Source organism: Symphodus melops, assembly GCF_947650265.1.
Source record: "Symphodus melops genome assembly, chromosome: 10".
Classification (NCBI taxonomy): Eukaryota; Metazoa; Chordata; class Actinopteri; order Labriformes; family Labridae; genus Symphodus; species Symphodus melops.
The window spans coordinates 21,444,000-21,468,313 of NC_136700.1; the positions used below are offsets into that span (position 1 = coordinate 21,444,000).

Genomic DNA, 24,314 nt, shown 5'->3' on the forward strand with positions numbered 1-24,314 from the left:
CTCATCTAAGTGGATTACAAGGAGAAACGTGTAATGAGACTGGTGCAGGGTTATATTTAGTAAAATGATTTGGAATAATATAGCTGTAAGCAGAAATATTGTTTAAGGGTTATTAACCTGTGACCTCTTCATTCTTACTGACCTTGGATATCATCTGATTTATGGTTATGGTGGTTGATCTTACACATATTGAGCTCTCTTTTATAAATTGCCTAAATTAAACTTAATGAACGGTAAAGAAACAGTTTTCACAGAAGCGTGATCCATTTTGTCGTCGCAGCAAAAATGTTTTATTTGGAGATGCATAGAAATGCTTAATTAACTTTAGAGTCTTAACCAAGCACCCGGGGGTATCATTACTGAGTGGAGTCCTGGCTGAACCTTGTTTTTGTGCACATGTTTAAAGTTAAAAAATCCCTTTTTTTTTTTTTTTTTTTTTTTCTGGATTCTGAAAGTTTTTTTTTTTTTTGTCCAGGGCTTGTGATTGTTTTTGTAATCACCCTCTATCTAGACAAAACAATTCTGACATGAACTAATCCATCGAATATTGTCGTTCACAAATTAAAGTGCAAAGCAAATTTGAAAATTACATGGCACCAACTGAAATGCTTCATAACTTTTAGATTGTATGTGTTTACCTAATTTGTATTTTAAGTTTTAATCTAAAATATAAATTGGTTTATTTCACACTAAACATTTTTACAAGAAAACCAGACACTTAAAGCTAAATGCATTAACAAATGTATTTTTCATTTTCAGAATATGCATGATTGAATTAAATTTAAAATGACATCACTAATCTCTGCGGTCGTCACATTGTTGCGTCAACTAGGTGAAAATGTGATCGCCTTTCTTGGTCAGTCAGTGCCAATTGGTCCAATTTTAGAGATCTATCCCACCTGACCACCTCAGATTGTGATCATTTGATCAATTCGGTATAAAAGTTGGCACTTGGCTGAAATGAAAGTGTGCAAAATTGTAGCTCTGTAGTTCCATGTATAGTTCCTCTATATCTGTTGTGACGTCTTGAGAAATGGATAACCCAAGTTCTTCTGGTTCCTATGCAGAAAAGCGCTATTGCTGCAATCCTTTTGATCTTCCACACACAAACAGATTGATGGTAGATTTGAATGTTGTCGGATGCATTACACATTCACAAATAAACCACCCTGATTAAAAAAATGGGGAAATTAGTGAATCCAGAAGAGATTAAATTAAATCCATGAGTGATTTTTTTTTAACGTTCTGTCTAAATAAAGAAGAAGGAGGTGGAGAAGAGATGAGGTTAGTAAGTCAGAGAATTTAAATATGTCCACAAAAACAAAAAAACATATTTTACAAAAAAGCTTAGTTTGTTTTACGCAAACACAAAATTGGTTTAAAATGTTAAGATAATTTATTGAAAATGTTGATGCACTCAGGTCTTTGCAAAAAGTGGACAGATATATCCACCCTTATTTACAGTATTTATATAAACATCACCCTTATTACCTGTTAAATGTCTTTAAGTAATATTACAGTACAGCTTGCTGCAAAAAAAACACCATGAAATAAAATGTTGGACTCAACATAAATCAACAAAAATAAAGCACAACATCCAATGTATTAATTCATGTTAACAGTGAAATTATGTTGTGTCTAAATAAAGAGAGTGATTACAGAAAAAATAACCCCTGGACAAAATCAATCTTGATGAACAGTGAACCAAGAAAAGAAGAAATGAATGATATGTTTTTTTAAATTGCTGTCTAAATATAGAAGAACAAAGAAAGAAGACACAAACTAGTGTAGTAGGTCTAAAGAAACAAAGTTGAGCCACTCTCAGTGAACTCTCCATCACTCGGCGTAATGGTGCCACCTAGTGGTTGGTTAAGACCCTCATTTGAGTTGAGTGGCTATGTCTCAGATCAACCACAATAACTGTATCTGTTTTTAAAATTTTAAATCAACACACCGTCTAATAATAATAATAATAATAATGATCATAGTAATTATAATTATGTGTGTATATACAGGTCCTTCTAAAAAAATAGCATATTGTGATAAAGTTTATTCTTTTCCATAATGTAATGATAAAAATTAAACTTTCAAATATTTTAGATTCATTGCACACTGTGGTGTACTTAGCCTAAATAACGAGGCGATGCACACGTTTCTACACTTTATGCAGCGTACTTGTGGAGAGCAACGTGCACGAGAAGTAACATGGCACTTCCGGCAACAACATACACATGCGCAGTAGACAGTATCAAAACTATGGTGAGCTTGAACGGTCAAACATCCACAAATAATAACATTAATACACCACATTACCTCCCCCCTTAGTTTAAAGGTAATTTCTTCCAGTGCATTAACTTCACCATTATAAACACAAATACCACATTCTTTTATCCATTACAGGTTATCTTGTGAACAGGTTTTTACCTGGTTAATTAAAGAACCATTTCAATACTGCACATGTAACTATTAATCAACTCAACCTAACAGGTAATTAAACATCTCCCCTCACTGTCCTTATTCCCTGTAACGAGTTGGCAACCTAGTTGTGCGCCCTGAGCGTCTCAAAGTCATTGTCTCTGTGTCAGGTGGCGCAGGTTGGTCCAGCTCGGAACCTGGTGGCAAAGATGCTGCTGACTCTGGTTCACCAAAGTCACTCTCCTGCTCAGTTGACTGAGTTGCACCTTCAGGTTCAGGATCAGGAAGGTCCTGAGTGTAGCGAGGTCTCAGTTGGTCCCCATGGCGTCTGTACACTTGGTCAGTTGACCCACCTTGTACTCTGTACGATACTGGGCCAGTCTGTTGGGTCACTACTCCTGGAATCCATTTATGTTTTCCTCCTGCAGTGTTGCGCAGATACACAGGGTCATCCACTTCAAACTCTCTCACAGCAGCCCGACTATCATGCTCTTCTTTCTGTCGATACTGCCTCCTCCTCACCTTCTCTGAGATGCTAGGCTTCAGGAAGTCCAATCTGGTACGCACATGTCTCTTGAGGTGCAAGTCTGCTGGAGACTCACCGGTAGCACTGTTGGGAGTCGTGCGATACCGCAGTAGGAAATGCGAAACCATATCCTCCACACTCAAATTTTGTCCGGCAAGCTTCTTCATGCCTGCTTTGAACGTGGCAACGTACCTCTCAGCCAGGCCATTAGTAGCTGGGTGCCTGGATGCTCCAGTTGTGTGAAGAATACCATTACTTTTCACAAACTGTTGGAACTCATCTGACGTGAAAGTCGTGGCGTTGTCTGTGACGATTTGCTCTGGTATCCCATGAGATGCAAAAAGTCTCTTAAGTCTTGAAATGGTCACAGTGGATGTTATTTGAGACATTGTAAACACCTCAAGCCACTTTGAGTAGGCGTCGACCACTATCAAGAACATGTGACCCATGAACGGGCCTGCAAAGTCCATGTGAAGCCTTGTTCCACACTTCTCCAGGGAACTCCCAGGGGTGCAAAGGGACTTGGCGTGGTGTGCGCTGTTCCAGCTGGCACGTTTCACATTGTTTGCAGATCATCTCGACGTCCATGTCTACATTCGGCCACCAGACATATTGCCGTGCAATCATTTTCACAATGCCAGGGTGTCCACTGTGGATCTCACTTAGCACTGCTCTTCTCAGTTTTGAGGGCACCACAACTCTAGTTCCCCACAGGACACACCCCTGCTCCACAGATAACTCCTCCCTCTTTTTATGGTAAACTTTTAAGTCTTCTGGTATTTCTTTTGGCCATCCTTCCATAACATACCTATGCAGCCTTGAGAGTTCAGGATCCTTTCGTGATGCTTTGGAAATCTGTTTCGCACACCCCGGTGCCTCATCCAGGCGCTCACATATCAGTGCATTCAGGCATGCTGTCATTGGCCCGGTTTCAGTGTCTGTGGTTTCAGGCAACGGGACCCGAGACAATCCATCTGCGTTGCCGTGCTCCTCCGACTGCCGGTAGGTTATGCAGTAATCATACGCGGACAGTATGATGGCCCACCTCTGGCTACGCGCTGCTGCCATTGTTGGAAGTCCCTTGTGTTCTCCAAACAGCGTGAGTAGAGGCTTGTGGTCGGTGACCATGTTGAACCTCCGCCCCCACAGGTATTGATGGAATTTCTTTACTCCATACACCAGGCTTAACGCTTCCTTCTCTATCTGTGAGTAGTTTTTCTCGGCTGGCGAGAGCGTTCGAGAAGCGTAGGCTATTGGATGCTCCTGTCCATCAGGTGTTGTGTGTTGGATCACAGCTCCAATTCCATACGCCGAAGCATCACATGCGAGGGACAGTGGCAGGTGCGGATCATCGTGAATTAACACCTTATCACTCGTTAAAAGTTCCTTACATTTGTTGAAAGCGCTCTGCTCTGCCTTGCTCCATCTCCATTTGGTTTGGTCCTTCAGCAGCTTATAGAGTGGTGCTAAAACAGTACTTTGCTGTGGCACAAAACGTCCATAATAGTTCACCAGTCCTAGAAAAGCTCTGAGCTCTTTGATGTTTGTGGGTGCCGGAGCGTCATGAATGGCTCTGACCTTGCTCTTGGAGGGGTAAACTCCTTTCTCATCCAGCACATGACCCAGATACTCAATCTGAGTTTTCCCAAAGTCACACTTTGACTTCTTCACTCGCAGGCCATTCTCTTGTAGCTTCTGTAGAACCCTGTCCAGGTTCATCAGGTGCTCCGCTTCATCCCGGCCCATCACCAGCAGATCGTCCAGGTAGACCACGACGTTGAGGTCCTTCATCAGGTTCTCCATGATCCTCTGGAAAATACTGACAGCAGAGTTAACACCAAAGCAGAGTCGGTTGTGCACAAACAACCCCTTGTGCGTATTTACAGTTGTGTATTTCTTTGATTCTTCGTCGAGAAGAACTTGCTGATAGGCGGCTGCTAGATCTATTTTGGAAAATATCTTCCCCCCACATAATGCAGCCAGCACCTCTTCAATTCGCGGCAGTGGGTAAGTCTCAGTGTTTGTAGCTCTGTTTACGGTTACCTTGTAATCACCACACAAGCGGAGCCCACCATCCCATTTTAGTACTGGGACCACAGGAGCAGCCCACTCGCTGTGCTTCACAGGGCTGATGATGCCATCTTTCTCCAGGCGCTCCAGTTCTTTTGCTACCTTTTCCTTCATGGCAAATGGTAGGACACGTGCTTTGTGGAATTTTGGGACTGCATCAGGCTTTACTGAGATTGTTGCTTTAATGCCCTTTAATGTTCCTAACTCGTTTTTGAAAACACTTCTTTAATTGACTTGGGCTTTGTTGTCAGTTGCACTGTGCTTTCTGTGACTTTTTTGATCATTTTCCAATTTAGTCTGATCTGGTCCAGCCATTCCCGCCCACAGAGTGATGGACCTTCTCCGGCCATTACTATTAGTGGTAAGTCAGCAGCCTGGTCTTCATAGATCACTTTCGCCATGAACTGCCCTTTTACTGGAATGGTCTCCCCTGAGTAGCCTTTGAGGGCTACGCTGCTGCCCCCTAGTGGCACATGTGAGAATGACTTTTCATACACATTCTCTGAAATAATGCTGACCCCAGCTCCCGTGTCAATTTCCATACACACCTTCTTTCCATTTACATCAAAAATGGCATTGTATGGCCGTCGACCAGCACCACTTGCATTGAACACGGGATACATGAGAACCTCATCTTCTATTTCATCAGCCTGCACATAGCCAGTCACTTTCCCCTCTTTTCGTTCACTTTTTCTCTTCCCCCTTTTTACGTGCTTGCCTTGTGATGGTCCCCCAGTCTTGCATGCTTTCTGAATATGTCCAACTTTGGCACATTTATGGCACTTTGCATTTTTGTAGTAACAGTCATTGGCGCTATGATTTGTCCCTTTACATCTATAGCGTTCATCTTGTTTTGAAGGCGAGCGTCTGTGCTTCTCAGTTACCTTGTGAACAGAAGCGGTGACATCCTCACCCTTCCTCAACTGCTGTGCATCTCGGTGCACCGTCTCCATGTTGACAGCAAGCTCCACAGCTCTCGCAAAAGTCAGTCTGTCCTCTGAGAGCAATTTGCGTTGGCACGCCTCAGAGTTGACACCGCTGACAAAACCATCACGCAGAGCTTCATCAAGCCTGTCTCCGAAATCGCACTTTGCAGCGAGGTGACGCAGCTCAGCGGCATATTCTGTAGCCGTCTGGTTACTCTTCTGAACACACTTGCAGTACCTGAAACGCTCGGCTATGACCAATGGCTTTGGCTCATAGTAGTTCGTCAGAATGGTCACAACTTCATCAAAAGTTTTGTCCTTAGGCCTGTCCGGTTGAACCAGGTTGCGCAGAAGTCCATACGTAGCCGCTCCGACCGAACTTAACAAGATAGGGACCTTTTTATCATCGTCGACATCATGTGCTTCAAACAGCAACTCCATGCGCTCCACATAGGCTGACCACTGTTCTTGTTCTGGCTTAAACTCGTCCGGTCTTTGGGAAAAGTATGCCATTTTCACTTAGAAAAACCGATTTACTCGTCGCCAATTATGTGGTGTACTTAGCCTAAATAACGAGGCGATGCACACGTTTCTACACTTTATGCAGCGTACTTGTGGAGAGCAACATCACAACGTGCACGAGAAGTAACATGGGTTCCCGGCAACAACATACACATGCACAGTAGACAGTATCAAAACTATGGCGAGCTTGAAAGGTCAAACATCCACAAATAATAACATTAATACACCACACACACCAACTGAAATATTTCAGGTCTTTTATTGTTTTAATACTGATGATTTTGGCATACAGCTCATGAAAACCCAAAATTCCTATCTCAAAAAATTAGCATATCATGAAAAGGTTCTCTAAACGAGCTATTAACCTAATCATCTGAATCAACGAATTAACTCAAAACACCTGCAAAACATTCCTGAGGCTTTTAAAAACTCCCAGCCTGGTTCATTACTCAAAACCGCAATCATGGGTAAGACTGCCGACCTGACTGCTGTCCAGAAGGCCATCATTGACACCCTCAAGCAAGAGGGTAAGACACAGAAAGAAATTTCTGAACGAATAGGTTGTTCCCAGAGTGCCGCATCAAGGCACCTCAGTGGGAAGTCTGTGGGAAGGAAAAAGTGTGGCAGAAAACGCTGCACGACGAGAAGAGGTGACCGGACCCTGAGGAAGATTGTGGAGAAGATTCCGATTCCAGACCTTGGGGGACCTGCGGAAGCAGTGGACTGAGTCTGGAGTAGAAGCATCCAGAGCCACCGTGCACAGGCGTGTGCAGGAAATGGGCTACAGGTGCCGCATTCCCCAGGTCAAGCCACTTTTGAACCAGAAACAGCGGCAGAAGCGCCTGACCTGGGCTACAGAGAAGCAGCACTGGACTGTTGCTCAGTGGTCCAAAGTACTTTTTTCGGATGAAAGCAAAGTTTGCATGTCATTCGGAAATCAAGGTGCCAGAGTCTGGAGGAAGACTGGGGAGAAGGAAATGCCAAAATGCCTGAAGTCCAGTGTCAAGTACCCACAGTCAGTGATGGTCTGGGGTGCCATGTCAGCTGCTGGTGTTGGTCCACTGTGTTTTATCAAGGGCAGGGTCAATGCAGCTAGCTATCAGGAGATTTTGGAGCACTTCATGCTTCCATCTGCTGAAAAGCTTTATGGAGATGAAGATTTAATTTTTCAGCACGACCTGGCACCTGCTCACAGTGCCAAAACCACTGGTAAATGGTTTACTGACCATGGTATTACTGTGCTCAATTGGCCTGCCAACTCTCCTGACCTGAACCTCATAGAGAATCTGTGGGATATTGTGAAGAGACAGTTGAGAGACGCAAGACCCAACACTCTGGATGAGTTTAAGGCCGCTATCGAAGCATCCTGGGCCTCCATAAGATCTCAGCAGTGCCACAGGCTGATTGCCTCCACGCCACGCCGCATTGAAGCAGTTTTCTGCAAATGGATTCCCGACCAAGTATTGAGTGCATAACTGAACATAATTATTTGAAGGTTGACTTTTTTTGTATTAAAAACACTTTTCTTTTATTGGTCGGATGAAATATGCTAATTTGTTGAGATAGGGATTTTTGGTTTTTCTTGACTTTTTTTCCAAAATCATCAATATTAAAACAATATAAGGCTTGAACTACTTCAGTTGTGTGTAATTAATCTAAAATATATGAAAGTCTAATGTTAATCAGTACAATATAGAAAATAATGAACTTTATCACAATATTCTAATTTTCTGAGAAGGACCTGTATGTGTCTCTCTAAAAATAAAGAGATACAGTAGATCCACCCTTGTTTACAGTATGACATCACTTCTTACCTGTTAAATATCTTTGAATAATATCACAGCTTACAGCTATATTATTTTAATTGTTTCAGCTGTTTTTACAAACAGACATTTTAAGTTGTACCAATAATAACATTTTTTTTTCCCTTTTTATTAACACACTGTGTCCTCTCTGTCTTCTTCTTGGATTTGGTTGTTACTGTATGTTTCCAAAACTGTACAAACGGTTTATGACTCCATGCACACAGATTTGTAAACCATTAGAATTGGCTTTACAAGCTTTGAACCTTTCTCAAGTGGGGTACACAGATGCTCTGGGCCCATTTTACACCCGCTTGCGGACTTATCGTGAGATAACTGCGCTCCTACGTCATACCTTTCACAACGTGTGTTTGAGGCAAGAGGAGAGAAAGTATACCTGAAATGTATATTTTTTGCGCTCTCAGATCGTTAATATGACATATAGTAAAAATTGTTGCTTAAATGCAGGCCTTCCGACTTAAAAAAAAAAAAAACAGGACTTGATGAACTGGCTTCATTTATGCGTAATGATTGAATAACAAGCCGCCCAGAATAAATAAGTGGGCGTGTGTTATTTTCCGGAAAGGTGCGTCAATTTGTGGCAGACCTTATATAACACAGGTGGTCTTTGGAGTTCATCACAGTCAGCCATGGGTCGTCCTGGGGTTCAGACGTTAACATGGACACTGTTTGTCTACCTGAGTTTGATGTGTGTGGATCAAGCAGTGGCAGGGCCGTAAGTTCACTTTTATTGTTGATAAAATTCACACTTTTGTTTGATTGTAAGTTTAGTTTAAGTTTAATACTTTGATGCTCAATTTGTTGTGTGCAGGCAGTTCATGGTCACCATTCCTGCAGTCATCGAGGCTGGAGCTGAAACGCCGTTCTGTGCGAGCCTCTTGAAGCCCAATGAGACCCTGGTGATGACTGTCTCTCTGAGGTCCCTGCAGCAGAATATGACTCTCATGGAGGAAACATCCAGTCAGGAGTTTCATACCTGCATTAAGTTTACGGTCAGCTTTTTTTGTTGCTTAAATCCTCTGTGGAATTTTTGTTGTAACTTCTAAAAACTGCCATATAATGGCTTAATACGGACTCTGAAAATGGAGAATCATAACGCAGGGTGCCAAGGAAATGATCAGCTTTCACAACTATTGAAACCCTGTGCGCAATATTCGGTTTATGTTTATTTTGGCGTCCCCTGTAGACAAAGTGGAACCTCTGATTCTGTGCCTATTCCCTGCCCTCATCAAGCGGTTACACGTTTAATATATTATCTGGAAAATGTCACATCACTTTACCCACTGGAGCTTAATTTAAAAGATTAGATTTTAATTTCCATCAATGGGAAACACTAACATGAGAAATCTTATACAAGGCAAGGAACACTGATTAAATAGACCGGGGTAATCAAACACAGACACAGGTGAGGACAATCAGGACAATCAACAGGAAGGTAAAACAGGCAGGAGTAAAGACAACACTGGGGACTACCATAATCTAAGTAGTTTATTGGTTCTATACTACAATTGGGTCCAGTTCCCTGTTTTCATTCGCAACGAGAAGACACTAAAAAAAGTACCCTTCTTTCACAGGCTCCTTCAGTTCAAGAGGAAGTCCGGATGTTGGAGGTGCAGGTCCGCGGGGCAACGTTTAACTCAAAAGAAGTCCGAAAAGTTCTGCTCAAAGCCTACCAGCCCAGCACATTCATCCAAACGGATAAACCGATCTACCTCCCAGGACAAACAGGTTGTTAGATAGTTGTCTGGCTTTCAATTTCTTATGACATAAAATAGGTGTTTATAATTTATTGAGTGGTTGACTTATTGCTTGATGATTAAACAATGTAAGGAAATGTGTGTTCCCCTTTAAATGGTACCACAACAAAGAAATGATATACTAGAGACAAATGTCCTTTTTGTGCAAGGTTTAGGTGGATTGAAAGTAATACTCAGAAGATGAGGTTTTTTAACTTCATATCTCTTTGCACATTTCTCAGTGAATTTCAGAGTCGTCTCTCTGGACAGCAAGTTGAGACCTGTCAATCGCTTGGTAAGAGTGTAAACGGCCTTTTCCTGGATTATTAGATTTTATTCATCTAAAGATTGGTACTTGGGCTGATTTTATAATAGATTTACTGAAACACTTAAACGTGATGTATTGTTCTAATGTAATGTTTGGCAGTTTCGTCTTGAAACTCGCTAGAAAGCCAACCTAGGTTTATGATGGAAGCCTCGGAAAGAGTAAAATAAATTCAGTGTTTAATTGCCAGTTGAAACTGGAAATGATGAAACACAATGATTTTTCTATGGAAAATGAAATGTAACAAAGACACTGGCAACAATGACAGAATCAAAATGTCCTCTAATACAGCTTTCTTTTTTCACAGTACACTGTCATTGAAATAAAGGTAAGAAAATATCTACTCACCTTTTTCGATGTATCGGGACCCGTTTCACAAAAAGATGATTAATTTACAAATCATTCAAAGTGTTCCCTTGCACCCCTAACTGCGCTGCAGAGCGAAAATGATTATTTTTTTTAGAAATGAAATGAGCTTCATGCTGTCATTTGGGAGAGAAGTTGGCAGTTTGGTCTGGGCTTTATTCTGTTTTGAATACACGTTTCTCCTGTATTTTAATTTTGCACCTTCGTCATATACAGGATTCAGCCAACAACAGGATTGGACAGTGGTTACAAAAACAATCCAATGGGAAAATATTGCAGCTGTTTTACTCCTTAAACTCTGAGGCTCGTGAAGGAACCTACAGTGTCATTGTGTCGATTGGGGATGAGAAAATTGTTCACAACTTTAAGGTGGAGAAATACGGTGAGTTATTTCTCCATGCCTTCTATTTCAATACGTTTGTATTGAAGCAATAATAAAATGTTTTTGTCTGCAGTTTTGCCGAGATTTGAAGTCAAAATAGATGCAGCTGGTGAAGTTAGTATCGGACAAGAAGACCTCAAAGTTGTAGTTTGTGCAAAGTAAGTCAAGCTTCTTTCATTCGTTCACTCTTAAACAAACTAACAGAAAATGTCTCTATTCAAACACCATGTTTAATTTGTCTATGTAGATATACATACGGGCAGCCTGTCCCAGGAAATGTTAAAATTGAGATGCACCGACCTCTCAGTCACTATTATACAAGGACCTTTGACGTCACCCCTGATAATCCAGCTCGTGTCCCTGAGATAACACCCCCATCTCACATGGAGATAAAACGGGTAGAGTCTGCTGGAACCTTACATGCATTACTTGACATTCAACATACTGCATACTACTAAATACAGAAGAAAGTATATAAAGGCTCCTGTCTTATCATTCCAAAACAAAGAACAGAAGATTGTTTTCCAGCTTGAACCAAGCTTCAACAAAACTGGAGACTGAACCTCAATGTCCATATTTTAATTAGTCTGTTAAATTAAACTTTTTAGGCGGATAAGACCGGCTGTGCAACTTTTCTTATCAAGATGTCAACTTTCACAAAACTTGACCAAAAAGTGCTTCGAGATGAACTGCAACTCGAGGCCAGCGTGGAGGAGGAGGGAACAGGCAAGTGTCAATCATGTTTTGAAAAATCTATTCATTGTTTATATCTTTGAGCTTAAACACTGAGGCTTCTTGTACAGGTATTTCACACCATAATCAGAAGAGACTTGATGTATCCTACGTCATCGGAAAGGTTTTCTTCATTGACACACCCAAGATTTACGACAAAGGATCAGATGTGGAGGGAAAAGTAAGTTCACGCTCACTCGTGCATCAGATCCTGAGCACAGTCTCAGCTTTTCGTTTAGTCATGCAACTTTGTGCTTTTAACAGGTCAAAGCTGTGACTTACGACAACACGCCCATCCCTGGCATGAAGGTGCACTTGTTTGAGGGAGAGAGGTGGTCGTCACGTCTGCTGCAGAATCTCACAACTGACAGTGAAGGTGTCGCAGCTTTCACGATCGGCACAGCTGAGTTTAAACACGACATCCAGCTTCTTGTAAGTACGATGTGAAACTGCACTAGAAACTAAGACAACATCAAAACACACGCAGGTTTAGACCTAAATGATCAATACGCTGCTACTGATCATCTCTATGCACAAATATCTGCTTCAGACTGGATTTTGGCGTTTTATGAACAGGAATGTACAGCTTTCTGTTTTGTCGGGTTGATCGATCGTGTTGGTTAGGATTTGGTTTCTTTGCAGGGAAAAAGTCGAGAACAGAATATGTGATGTACATACTTCTGTTACACCTTTTAGGGATCTGTATGTTCATATAGACGCAAACAAGACATCAATCTGACATCACTACACACATTCTCCCATGTTGTCATAGTAAGTTACACAGAGGGTTGTGAAGCTGTATACTGAGGTTTACATTATCAACCCAAAATGATGTGAAATGAGAATAACTTCAGTTTGAGTTCCCACCCTCTCCTCTGAAATAATACTTGGTTGAAGCTCAACACTCACAGGTTCATTTCTCAACTTCACCCCACGATCTAGGTAAGCAGCAAACCCTCAGTGAGATACGATGGGCATCGATCTCCGTACTACCAAATCGGAGAACACACGCTGACCTCGGTCAAAGCTTTTGCTCCAGAAACTAAAACAATCAGCTCCCTGGAGGTGAAGAAAAACGATCAACCACTTGCCTGTGATACAGAAGCAGAAATCTTCATCCGTTTCGTTGTAGTCGGAGAAGCTCAAGGCTCTGCAGATGTCATGTATCTGGTGGGTGAACTGTTTGGAAGTCTATTCATGTTCTTCTGACAAACAAGAAAAGCACAGTTTGTAATCTGCCGTAATAAGAATGAGGTGTCACTGTGAGAGAGCGTTACTTATTCAGTGTGTCTTTTAAACCCCACAGGTCTTATCCAGAGGAGCCATTGTATGGCAAGGATTCAAACAAGTTGAAGTCCAAGATAAATCAGGTATTAAAAGACTGGCTTGAATCAGGAACTTTCTTTCCACGAAGGCCCAGTATGTAACTGTTTGTCTCACCTCTCTGGTTAAAGAGTTCTTCACTGGAAAGAGAGGGAGGCAGGATTTCATATCTTTTTGTATAACCCAGAGGTTATTCACTCGACAAACACAAACTTAACTTTGTTTTAAGGCTGCTGGAAACCTAAACGCACAAAAGCCATGTTCCTCTGTAATACAGGGTCTCCTGTGCACAAGAGGGGGGGCATCTAAAAATCTCAAAATTCCACTGTTGTGAACATTGTTAGCTTTTAATAACCCAGTGAGGACTGGAGCTGAGGTCAGGCCCAAAAAAAAGACGGGGGTGGGGGGGGGGGGGCTGGTAAGGCTGAACAAAAACAATGCACACCACTTTTCCCCGTTTTCAACACATGGGAAATAATAATTTAAGGACTTTCAGGAATGCAGAAGTTTCACTTCAGTGACAACAAACTGAAAAAAATGAACTGCTGTTCTCTCCTCCTTGCAGCTGATCTCTATAAGTTTTAAAAAAACCATGAGCACTTGGAGAAAGTATAGGCTCTGCACAGGGTATCCTGTTAACCATTTCTATATTTGTCTGTTTCAGTGACTGAGGGCAAGATGTCCTTCAAGTTCAGAGTGTCCCCTGAGATGTCTCCATACGTACAGGTTGTGGCTTACGCTGTCCTCCCCAGTGAGACGGTGATCGCCCACAGTGCTGACTTCTCCACTGAGAAGTGCTTCACTCACAAGGTCAGTGTGTTTTGTCTCACAGACTTTGCTTCTTAAACACTTTTACTGTGTCCCACTGACAGTTTTTCTTTGTCAGGTGTCACTGGAGTTTTCTCCATCCTCGGCTGTCCCAGGAGAGGAAAACATCCTGAAGTTGACGTCCCATCCTGACTCTCTGTGTGGACTGAGCGCTGTCGACCAGAGCGTCCTCATTAAAGAGCCCGGGAAAACTCTGGACGCAGAAAAGGTAAATGCTTCAATAAACCAAGTGTCTATTAGTCTCAATCAAGAACCAGGGGACTCTCTTTAACATGACAGATTTGTCCCCTGTTGGAAACTCATTCAGCTGCCTTTCTTTTCAGATATTTAATCTGTTACCAGTCAGAAAATCTACACATATTCCATACTCGGCTGAAGACCCTTTAGAGTGCCTGACGGTGAGATCAAAAAGATCTATCATGCCACATCGCCCACCGCGTGCCACAGATGATGCTTACAATGTTTTCCAGGTAATTCTTATGAAATATAAAAAAAAAAAAAAGGTTTTATTTAATACATTTTCAGTGAGTTTCCTTTGTTTTATCTAGAGTGTTGGGCTGAAGATGGCAACCAATTTGTTTATTCGGACACCATCGTGCCTCATCTATAGAGGAGAAGAATACCACCGGGGCTATGGTGACTTTTTGTCTTTCATTTATCATACTGTACTTGCTCATTGACACTCAGAAGCTGTCAAAAGATTTAAAGCACAACATGTTTTGATGGAATATTTTCTGGTTTCTATGCAGGATATGGATTTCATTCCAGGGAGCTTATTCCTTTGGCTAGTGCACATCCTGGCAGCTTTGAGGGAGTTGTGGAGACTGTCCGCAGTTTTTTCCCTGAGACTTGGATTTGGGACCTTGTGGAAGTTGGGTGAGCTTCTAACACACACCTGGCAAAATGTCCCAAAGCGTTTCTACCTTTTACACGATTTGTATGCAGTGACACCTGCAGGATTACATTTTATAGCATGCACTTCACAATAAGCACTACAAACGCTTTGATGTGATTTCAGTAGCTCATTATGTTACACCAGAGATTCCCATTGAAAGCCGTCCTTCTATGTGGTGAGTGGACCGGCTAAAGACTGCACCTCGAAAACCTAAAGGAGAGAGGAACCAAAATTCAGTTCAGACAAAACAACATGCTGGAATGTAACTATTAAAAAACATAAATCTAAGGGCCAGCTCAGGCTGTACAGAGAAGATTTGAGCTTCTTAACACAGTTTAGGTCTTATTTACTGTACCAAGCAGGATCACATCAGCCAATCAAAGAAAAGAGACGAGAACTTGAGAAAAATGGATTGACTTAAGAGTTGTTTGTTGATCCATCCTACACTGCTTTGATGCTGATGAACTGGTTGTCATCACGTTTGAAAGCACTGTGCAAACTGGTAATGCTGTTATTCAGAGTGACACTTGATGTAACATTTCTTCAAGTCATAATGCAGACCTGTGTTCATTATTTTTTTCTGCTTCAGGGAGACTGGAACAAAGGATGTGCCCGTCACTGTCCCTGACACCATCACCACCTGGGAGACGGAGGCTTTTTGTTTGTCACCTCAGGGTTTTGGTTTAGCTCCTCGTAAAGAGCTCACCGTCTTCCAGCCTTTCTTCCTGGAGCTCAGCCTGCCTTACTCCATCATCCGAGGCGAGAACTTTGAGCTGAAGGCGACCGTCTTTAACTACCTGTCCAGCTGCATCATGGTAACCAAGGTTTATAGTCAGATTATGCTGTGGCATCCCTTCTGCAGTGAGACAAACATTTTAATCTTCAGGAGCCCCCGGGGTCACCTGGAGTTTACCCCCGCTAAACTGAGAGTATCCTGTTTTCATCTTTTTACTGAGTTTAACTGGACTCTTCTAAAGGTGTAAGGAGAATTAAGTACAGCTGGTGTGGGGCGTCGGTGGGCTGCTGGTTAGTTTGTCTGTACAGGTTGTAGTCCTTAAAGTGGACAGCCGGGGTTTGAATCAGACCTGTAGCTTGTTTCCTTTGTCATGGCTCGCTCGCGCTTTATCTCCCCCCCCACCCCCGATATCCAACTCTGTCCACAGTCCTGTCTGTCAAATAAAGGCTTAAAGAGCCCCAAAATGAACCTTTAAAAAAAGGATATGAGGTAATGTGAAGGGGTTGAAGTAAATAGTTAGTTGAAAATACTCCATTAAAGCTGATATAGCTTCAGGACTACAACAACGTACTTGTGTCTCTTAACTTCCTGAAATCAGTTAAAATAATGTCAACAAAACTTTAACGCCCGCAGTCACAATCAACTTTATTTTCTGGATGAAAAGCTTATCGATGTGATTATGAAGAGCTTGTTTGGATCTTTTTTTAGATCAATGGTTGTTTGCGTTTTGAACATGATAAAATACAGTTGTCTCTTTTCAACAGGTCACTGTGACTCCAGCCCCCTCCTTGGATTACACGCTCACCCCCCTCTCTGGTGACCAGTACACGTCATGTTTATGTGCCAACGAGCGCAAGACCCTCAGCTGGATCATGGATGCCACAGCTTTAGGTGATGGTCAAGTCTATTTGTGTTTGTTTTTAAACTGTTTGTTTTCACTCATGCACTCTGAAAATGTTGAGTTCATGTCAGACCAAGCCGCTCAAAAACAATTTTATACTCATCGTCACCATTCTCCTGAAAAACCCTACAAACTAGTATATAAAGTTACCTTTTTGCCGACACTGAAATGGATTTAAAGTTGTTCTCATACAAGTGTAAACAGGCTGTCTGGCATATTGTTGATAATGTTCTCACTTTGTTTCAGGGGTTATGAACGTGTCTGTGACTGCTGAGGCTGTGGCGTCTCATACTTCATGTAACAATGAGATTGTGAGCGTGCCGGAGAGAGGTCGCGTCGACGTGGTCACAAAATCCCTCATTGTAAAGGTTTGTACCTTACAACACAATGAAAAAGGATCTCTAACTCATACAGAGAAACTTCAACTGATGTATCAGGGTGTTATTAATCGACGCACTCACCCTGCTTTTACTTGGGTCAGGTGTCTTCAACAGCATTATTTTTGTATTTGAGAAACTTGACAACTTACAGTATTCAAGTCATACTATTTTTGTGTGATCCTGCAGAGCGATCAGTCACTGTTTACGTTTATTTGAAGGATTAGTTAGTCTTTAACACTAATGAATACAGTGTCTAATTTAAAGCAGCGTTTATGCATCATAGCACCAGGCTATAAAAAGAGACTGGACATGACATTGAGATCAGCTTTTCTTTTCTGTAGTATCACAGTATTATCATTAGCATCTCATGCTAAATATGTGCAAGTGACATCATTTCTGCTCCTCAGGCTGAAGGAACCGAGGTGATCAAGACCCACAACTGGCTGCTCTGTCCCAAAGGTCAGTGTGGACAATGCAAGAGATTCTTCCCCACATCATCATGTTGGCCTTTTTGAATTTTATTCTGAGTCCTCGTTTTGTTCTTCTCTGTAAAGGATTTGTTTTGTGTTTACAGATGAGACTTTGACAGAGGAAGTCGAGATATCGCTCCCTGAGAATGTGATCCAAGGATCTGCCCGTGCTCTTGTTTCAGTCCTGGGTAAACTGATGATTTCTCTTTGCTGCAGTGGCGTGATTGTCTTCACAGCTATTAACAGACTTTAATGTGTGGCTTTGTCCTGAAAGGATTTATGGACCTTAGTATTCATGGTGTTTAATAAGAGCTAAGCAATAAAGGTGGTGGAAAGATCAATGAACCTCAGTCACCAATCTTTCTTAGAAGACATTTCTTCTCAACTCATCCAGTTTTTTTTTTTAGATAATTCTGACATTCCCCAGCATTTTCTTTTCTGGGATTTGTTGCTGTAGGTAAAGACAAAATCAGTCAAGACTCAGAAGTTTACTTGCACACATCTAAGTGCTGACACATCCTTATCTAATCAAATACCCAAACATCCAGAATATAAATCTCTGTGCTATATAAGCCACAGTCTGCCACTCGGAGAGACCCCCAAAACAAATGATGACACTATCTTCCTTACAAGTCCTTCCGACTGTTTGGAGATTTTCTTTTTAGCTGAGGAAAAATCCCGGATAAGAAACCTTTGGTGAATGTGAAAACTGTGTAGGTGGGTTTTTTTTTTTTTTTTTTCATGAGACCCAGTGTTGCCGATCTGCTAAACTTTTAACCATTTACAGTCAAATTGAAAGTGTCCACAATTGCAGCAATTAATGAAGTCTGTGTTTTTGTTCAGGTGACATCCTGGGCCGAGCTCTGAAGAACCTGGACGGGCTGCTGCGGATGCCATATGGATGTGGCGAGCAGAACATGGCTCTTCTGGCCCCGAACATCTACATCCTCCAATACCTGAAGAACACACAGCAGCTGACCCCGGCCATCATGGAGAAGGCTGGCAACTTCCTGACCAGTGGTGTGTATCTGTTGTTTTCTTAGGAATGCAAAAAATAAAATATTCAGTCTCTTCCATCTTTCAACTAACCTCATTGTTTTTACTTACTTAGAATAAATGTTGCATGATGTGTTAAAAACAAAAGATTCCTGCAGTTAGGATAGTTACACAGATGCAATAGAAGCTTAGTCTCCAAATGGTTGTCATAGTAACATCACATTTACAACCAATAAAGAAACAAACTTAATCAAAAAAAACTTGAATTCAAGAAGAACTCGTATACTGAGGGATATAACGAAACGTCAGCATCGCCTTGAACTTCCTCTCTGTGAATCTTCCTGAATATTTCCCGTCGTGTTCTCACATCAGCTCACCTGTTGAAAGTGTTCAGTACAGTTAATCTGTTTTCATCTGTGATTGTTTAACAGGCTACCAGAGACAGCTGAACTACAAGCATCATGGAGGAGCTTACAGCACATTTGGAAGAGGATCAGGGAACACTTGGTGAGAACATTACTGAATCCTATCCACATGTTCTGTGTAGACAAATGTTTCTATTTCTCCATTATGCATTCAGGTTGTGAATGTCTAATCTAAGTAAGGTTAAGATCCTTGTATGGTTGGATGTAGTGCAGGACAAACACTCTTTCAGTCTTTAAATTTCTTTAGCTGCATTATCGATCTTTTGATACTACTCAGAGACATGGAAATAAATGTTTAAGCCCCTTGTTGTTGTTACTTCTCTAGAGAGACAGGAAATGTAAGGGGATGTCGTGCACCAAACAAAGGCAGGATTGGGAGTAAAGAGGTTCATTATCCAGAATAAACTAACACCCTGCAGCCAATCAGAATCAAGTCTTCACTTAGATGTTGGTGTAACTTGTTTCATGTTCTCAGGCTGACGGCTTTCGTGCTGAGATCCTTCGCCAAAGCACAGTCTTTCGTCTTCATCGACCCAGAAAAGATTTCAGAGTCAAAGTCTTGGCTGGTGAGCAAACAGCAGGAACATGGATGTTTCCAACAGTTGGGGAAACTCTTCCACAACAGAATGAAGGTAAACACAAACTGTCTGTGTAGAAATGACAAACCAGTCAGCTCTGTGGGTCAAATTAAAAAAAAAAAAAAAAAAGGCTTTATTGGCACATATTTACATTTCCAAGGTGAAAATGATTCTGTAAATAGAGACGGAAGAGCTGATTTGTTTCATATCTTATCAGCTTAGAGAAAACTGTGTGCAGAATTGTAATTTTGATTAAACTTCAGTGTTATTGTATCGTTGGACATCCCTGTCACCGTTTGCTTTCTCTCTTCAGGGCGGCGTCTCTGATGAAGTGACTCTCAGTGCGTACATCACTGCTGCCTTCTTGGAGATGAACTCGTCTGTTAATGTAAGTACAGACTTGTTCAACAGCTTTGTTGTGTGTGTTATATTATAGAGGTAAAACAACAACGTCACACTGAATTAAAAAGAGGAGTCGAGGGGCGTTGAGACTGCCCAAATTAAAATCTTAAAGAAAGTGTAGGTGACTACAGCTGATGTGTGCTGTCAATGATTTAACCAATCAGAGAGCAGTAGAGCACCAGGAGCTGCAGCATGTGCTTCACTAAAGAGACACATTCAGAACAAACAGGGGTTTGAGCTTTCTGTCAGGACAAACGGTTCCATCAAAAACACAAAAAGAAGCTCTGGACAGCCAAAGTGAAAGTCAGTCAGTGAAACGGCTTTAACTGATTCTGCTGACTGTTTACCTTTTGTGCCATTCATCTCTGGAGGCTGATGTGATTTGTATCTCGCAAACTTTAATTGTTTTCTTCACTTAACCGTGAAAATAAGAGACGGACAAGTCTGGACACGTCTTCTAGGTTTTCTTTATTCAGGTCATTTCTGCATTTACCCAAATGGTACCTCATGGGCACCATTTCAGTGACGCACGGATGACTATTTATTAAAACAAGATTATTTTAAATGTCAGAGTTTTGACGTCACATTTTAATTTATTTATCACGATTATTACTTCCTTATCAGATCATGTTGCTTCTTAAACGTGTTGCAGGATCCTGTGGTGAAAAGCAGCCTGTCCTGCCTCAGGGAGTCCATCAGTGACCTCAGCAACACCTACGCCACCGCTCTGCTGGCGTACGTCTTCACCCTGGCAGGTGACACGGAGACCCGTGCTCACCTTCTGAGACACCTTGACACAGTTGCAATACAAAAAGGTGAGTCTTCCCCCTCAAGGAACCCCCTCTGGTATCGTAGCTCTGACAGTATAGCTCACCATGAGTGTGTTTGTGTTTCAGGAGGTTACCTCCACTGGTCTCAGAGCGCAACAGACACCACCTCTCTGTCTGTGGAGATCAGCTCTTATGTGCTGCTGGCCAAACTCAGCATCTCTTCTCCCACTGCTGAAGACCTGGGATACTCCACCCGCATCGTCAGATGGCTGACCACTCAGCAGAACTATTATGGAGGCTTCTCCTCCACACAGGTAACCCTGAAATAGAGTCAAAGTGAACTTTTTTAGAAGAGAAATACACTACAAAAAATGTTCTCAGACATGCCTGTGACTCAACTAGAAACTCTTTTTAGAAACCAAGTTAGCCAACAAATTTGATTGTACACAAATGCATCAGGAAGGGAAGAAGGAAAGCACAGTTACAAAACATCTAAAGTCTTTTGTTTTCTTTAAATGTATTTTCTATAGTTTTAGTTGTTTCTGGCATTGCTTTTGTCAGCCATCATTTCCTCCTGTAAATAACGCCTTCATAACAAATACTACTGATCTCGTGTTTGTCGTAGGACACAGTGGTGGCTCTCCAGGCTTTGGCTCTCTACTCCACCCTGGTGTTCAGTCCAAAAGGTTCCAGCACGGTGACGATCCAGTCTCCCAGCATGCAGCTGTTCTTCGACGTGAACCAAGAAAACAAGCTGCTCTACCAGGAGCAGGTGCTGCAGGGCGGGGCCGAAAAGTACATCCTGCAGGTGAAGGGAACGGCGTGTGCTTCAGCGCAGGTCAGTAAACGTGGAAACAAATTGTTGCTGATAACACTAATAGAATCCTCTTGAGGGTCCAGGTGAACATGTGGTATGTTTTATTACTGTCTCCACTGTGACCCATTCACAAAACACTATCTGTCTTGTAAAAGGAGAAAACAAGTTTTAGGTTCACTGCTCCTGCAGCTTGGACTCTGCTGCAGGAGGATTTGTGTCTGGGGGAGCGGGTCTCTTAAATGTGTTAAAAAGTAGACTGAAGATGCATCAGGTTACAGATATTAATAATACTTTTCTGCTCTGTGACTGAGATGTTGAATGTGTTTCTGCCTGTCTTACATCAGGACACTTTCAGGAAAGACCTTCTTAATCTCAATGAGGCTTTACTGTTTAAATGAATCTGTCAAATTTCTTTGAGTTATTTTCTGTCAGTACATGTTTGGCCTTTACATGCTGCAAAGAAAAAAATATACAGCTTCAAAATCAGGTGAGAAGAGTTGAAGATCGTTGTAAACTTGTTTTCCAGATTTCTCTTCATTACAACATCCCAACTCCAACTGCTGTCCGCACATTGATGGTGAATGTCGAACCAGAAGCTGACTGTGGCAGCGCCTCTAACAGACGCAGGCTTTCCCTGAAATTCAAGAGCTTGTAAGTTAAATTTCTACACAAACTGGAGCCAAATTCCAAATAACTTCATAATGGATCACTCGCGTACCTACAAACCACACACAAACTTTAAGTGTTTGTTTGAATCAGGTTTTCTTTTTACTTTTTTGCCTTTTTATGAAGCGGGCTCAAAAGCTGTACAATCCTGATTTGTGTATCATAGTAAAATGCCTTACTGACTGCTGTAGTAAAAGGCACCTGATATTTGCAGCAGCACCCAAACTTCCCCTTTTTCCTAAATTAAATGTATACATATACTCTGTACATGTATAACCTGTAATGTTGAGAACAAATGAAAGGACGCATCTTATGGTCAATGACTGATTTTGACTTCCAAACATCAGTCTAATCATGTCTTTGTCAGGCCAATAACTGTTGTATGAAGGAGCTTATAGTAACGGTGCACTGAGTACAGGATAAATCCCTGTGAGTGATGTATTAAGTAACTAATTTACTGCTGTGTACAGATACAGCGGAGCGGAGAGCAATACAAACATGGTGATCCTGGATATCAAAATGCTCTCTGGATTTATCCCAGACCCAGAGTCTTTGAAGAAGGTCAGTTATACCTCATTGTTAACTTGAGAGATAATGATGTCATCATGATGGTGATGATGATTTGCTGTCTCCTCACAGCTCAAACGCGCCCTGCTGGTGGATCGTGTGGAAGAAAAGAAAGATCATGTTATAGTTTATTTTACGGAGGTGAGAGGAGTCAAAGTGAGAAATAAGTAATGCTCTGCACATTAGTTTCTAACAATATTGTCTGTTTTCTTTCCTAATAGTTGCTGAAAGACACCCCCATCAATCATGAGTTAGAGCTCATACAGAAGCTCTCGGTTCAGAACTTGAAGCCAGCTGTCGTCAAGATCTACGACTACTACCAGCCAAGTGAGCTAAAATTACATTCTTTAAAGACAAAGGCTGACTGTCTGCTAAACACCACAGCCTTTGTCTTTAAAGTACCTTGTATATGTAAATCTAAAAAGTCACTGCTGTTCCAGGTTGGATTGGGGAGCTCAAAGCCAGAGGTAGCCAGAGTCTCTAGCACAGCTGTCTGCATGCTAGAAGCCTACTTTTATTTGACTGTGAAGCAGAGTTGTTTAGGCCTGAGGGATAAATGGGGTCTTTTAAGAGATGAGCCAAGATTGGAACAGCCTTCCCTCAATGATCTCTAAATGCAACAAGAAAGCTATCATTTTATTTAATTGGCTCAGTAATTTGTTTTTGATCGTTTCCTTCTTTTTTCCTTTCAGGTGACCAGGCTGAGACTCAGTACATCTACCCCTGTGTTACAGGAAACAAAGTGTGAGAGCGGCTTGCTTTCCAAACATTAAGTCATCAGATATTTATTCCAGGGATCTTAATTTTTAGTTTTCACACATGCACTCTTAAAAAAGGAAATTATTCAGTTTACTTTTTTTAAAGGCAGGTTGAACCCCAAATCTTCCAGAGTTGGTTGTTCACACATGCACCTGCGTGTGAGGCTATCCCTGTCTGATACATCCTCCGTTGACCCCACTGGTCTAAGGAGGCAAGATGTAATGTAAACAGCCGTCAGCTTTTTGATTGTCCTGCTGTCTTTTCATTTGCAGCCTTAACACTGATGTTGTCTTGATGCTTCCAGTAAGAGTCTAAAATAAACCTCAGTTTTATTCCAAGTCACATCTGCTTGAGTGTATTTATTTTGTTATAAATGTATTTCTTTTTTGACCACTTGATGGCAGCACAATATGCCGTTGTCCCAAATAAAATGAAAAATTCTTCAACTCATCTAAGCGGATTACTAGGAGAAACGTGTAATGAGACTGGTGCAGGGTTATATTTAGTAAAATGATTTGGAATAATATAGCTGTAAGCAGAAATATTGTTTAAGGGTTATTAACCTGTGACCTCTTCATTCTTACTGACCTTGGATATCATCTGCTTTATGGTTATGGTGGTTGATCTTACACATATTGAGCTCTCTTTTATAAATTGCCTAAATTAAACTTAATGAATGGTAAATAAACAGTTTTCACAGAAGTGTGATCCATTTTGTTGTCGCAGCAAAAATGTTTTATTTGGAGATGCGTAGAAATGCTTAATTAACTTTAGAGTCTCAACCAAGCACCCGGGGGCATCATTACAGAGTGATAGAGTTCTGGCTGAACCTTGTTTTTGTGCACATGTTTAAAGTTACTTACAGTCATTCCTACTCTATTTAGACAGTCAAAAAAAAATATTTTTATTTTTTGTCCAGGGCTTGACTATTTTTATAATCACCCTCTGTCTGTACATACACATGTAACTAGTTTCTAG

At 41.5% G+C, this 24,314-nt stretch overlaps 2 protein-coding genes and 1 long non-coding RNA gene across 3 annotated transcripts; all 3 read left to right on the forward strand.

Moving 5' to 3' along the window:
• Positions 1 to 8,893: 8,893 nt before the first annotated feature.
• LOC306829918 (alpha-2-macroglobulin-like) lies at positions 8,894 to 10,325 on the forward strand (the record flags this gene model as incomplete). The annotated part of the gene is made up of 4 exons (XM_079353136.1): positions 8,894 to 8,997; positions 9,094 to 9,274; positions 9,857 to 10,010; positions 10,261 to 10,325. The coding sequence occupies exons 1-4, from the start codon at positions 8,912 to 8,914 to the stop codon at positions 10,323 to 10,325; spliced, it is 486 nt and encodes a 161-aa protein (XP_079209262.1). The 5' UTR covers positions 8,894 to 8,911.
• A 575-nt stretch (positions 10,326 to 10,900) lies between these two features.
• LOC306831087 lies at positions 10,901 to 11,746 on the forward strand. Its single transcript, XR_013780053.1, has 4 exons — positions 10,901 to 11,091; positions 11,165 to 11,249; positions 11,339 to 11,489; positions 11,700 to 11,746. It is a non-coding gene; the product is annotated as an uncharacterized lncRNA (long non-coding RNA).
• Positions 11,747 to 11,775: 29 nt separating this feature from the next.
• LOC306829919 (alpha-2-macroglobulin-like protein 1) lies at positions 11,776 to 23,355 on the forward strand (the record flags this gene model as incomplete). The annotated part of the gene is made up of 27 exons (XM_079353137.1): positions 11,776 to 11,821; positions 11,895 to 12,004; positions 12,088 to 12,255; positions 12,766 to 12,993; positions 13,130 to 13,193; positions 13,811 to 13,956; positions 14,033 to 14,182; positions 14,298 to 14,444; positions 14,523 to 14,610; positions 14,724 to 14,850; positions 15,459 to 15,684; positions 16,370 to 16,496; positions 16,753 to 16,874; positions 17,294 to 17,345; positions 17,461 to 17,544; positions 18,200 to 18,376; positions 18,784 to 18,859; positions 19,253 to 19,409; positions 19,669 to 19,743; positions 20,410 to 20,572; positions 20,654 to 20,841; positions 21,153 to 21,365; positions 21,871 to 21,995; positions 22,481 to 22,571; positions 22,650 to 22,718; positions 22,799 to 22,904; positions 23,270 to 23,355. The coding sequence occupies 27 exons, from the start codon at positions 11,776 to 11,778 to the stop codon at positions 23,323 to 23,325; spliced, it is 3,381 nt and encodes a 1,126-aa protein (XP_079209263.1). The 3' UTR covers positions 23,326 to 23,355.
• Between the last annotated feature and the right edge of the window lie 959 nt (positions 23,356 to 24,314).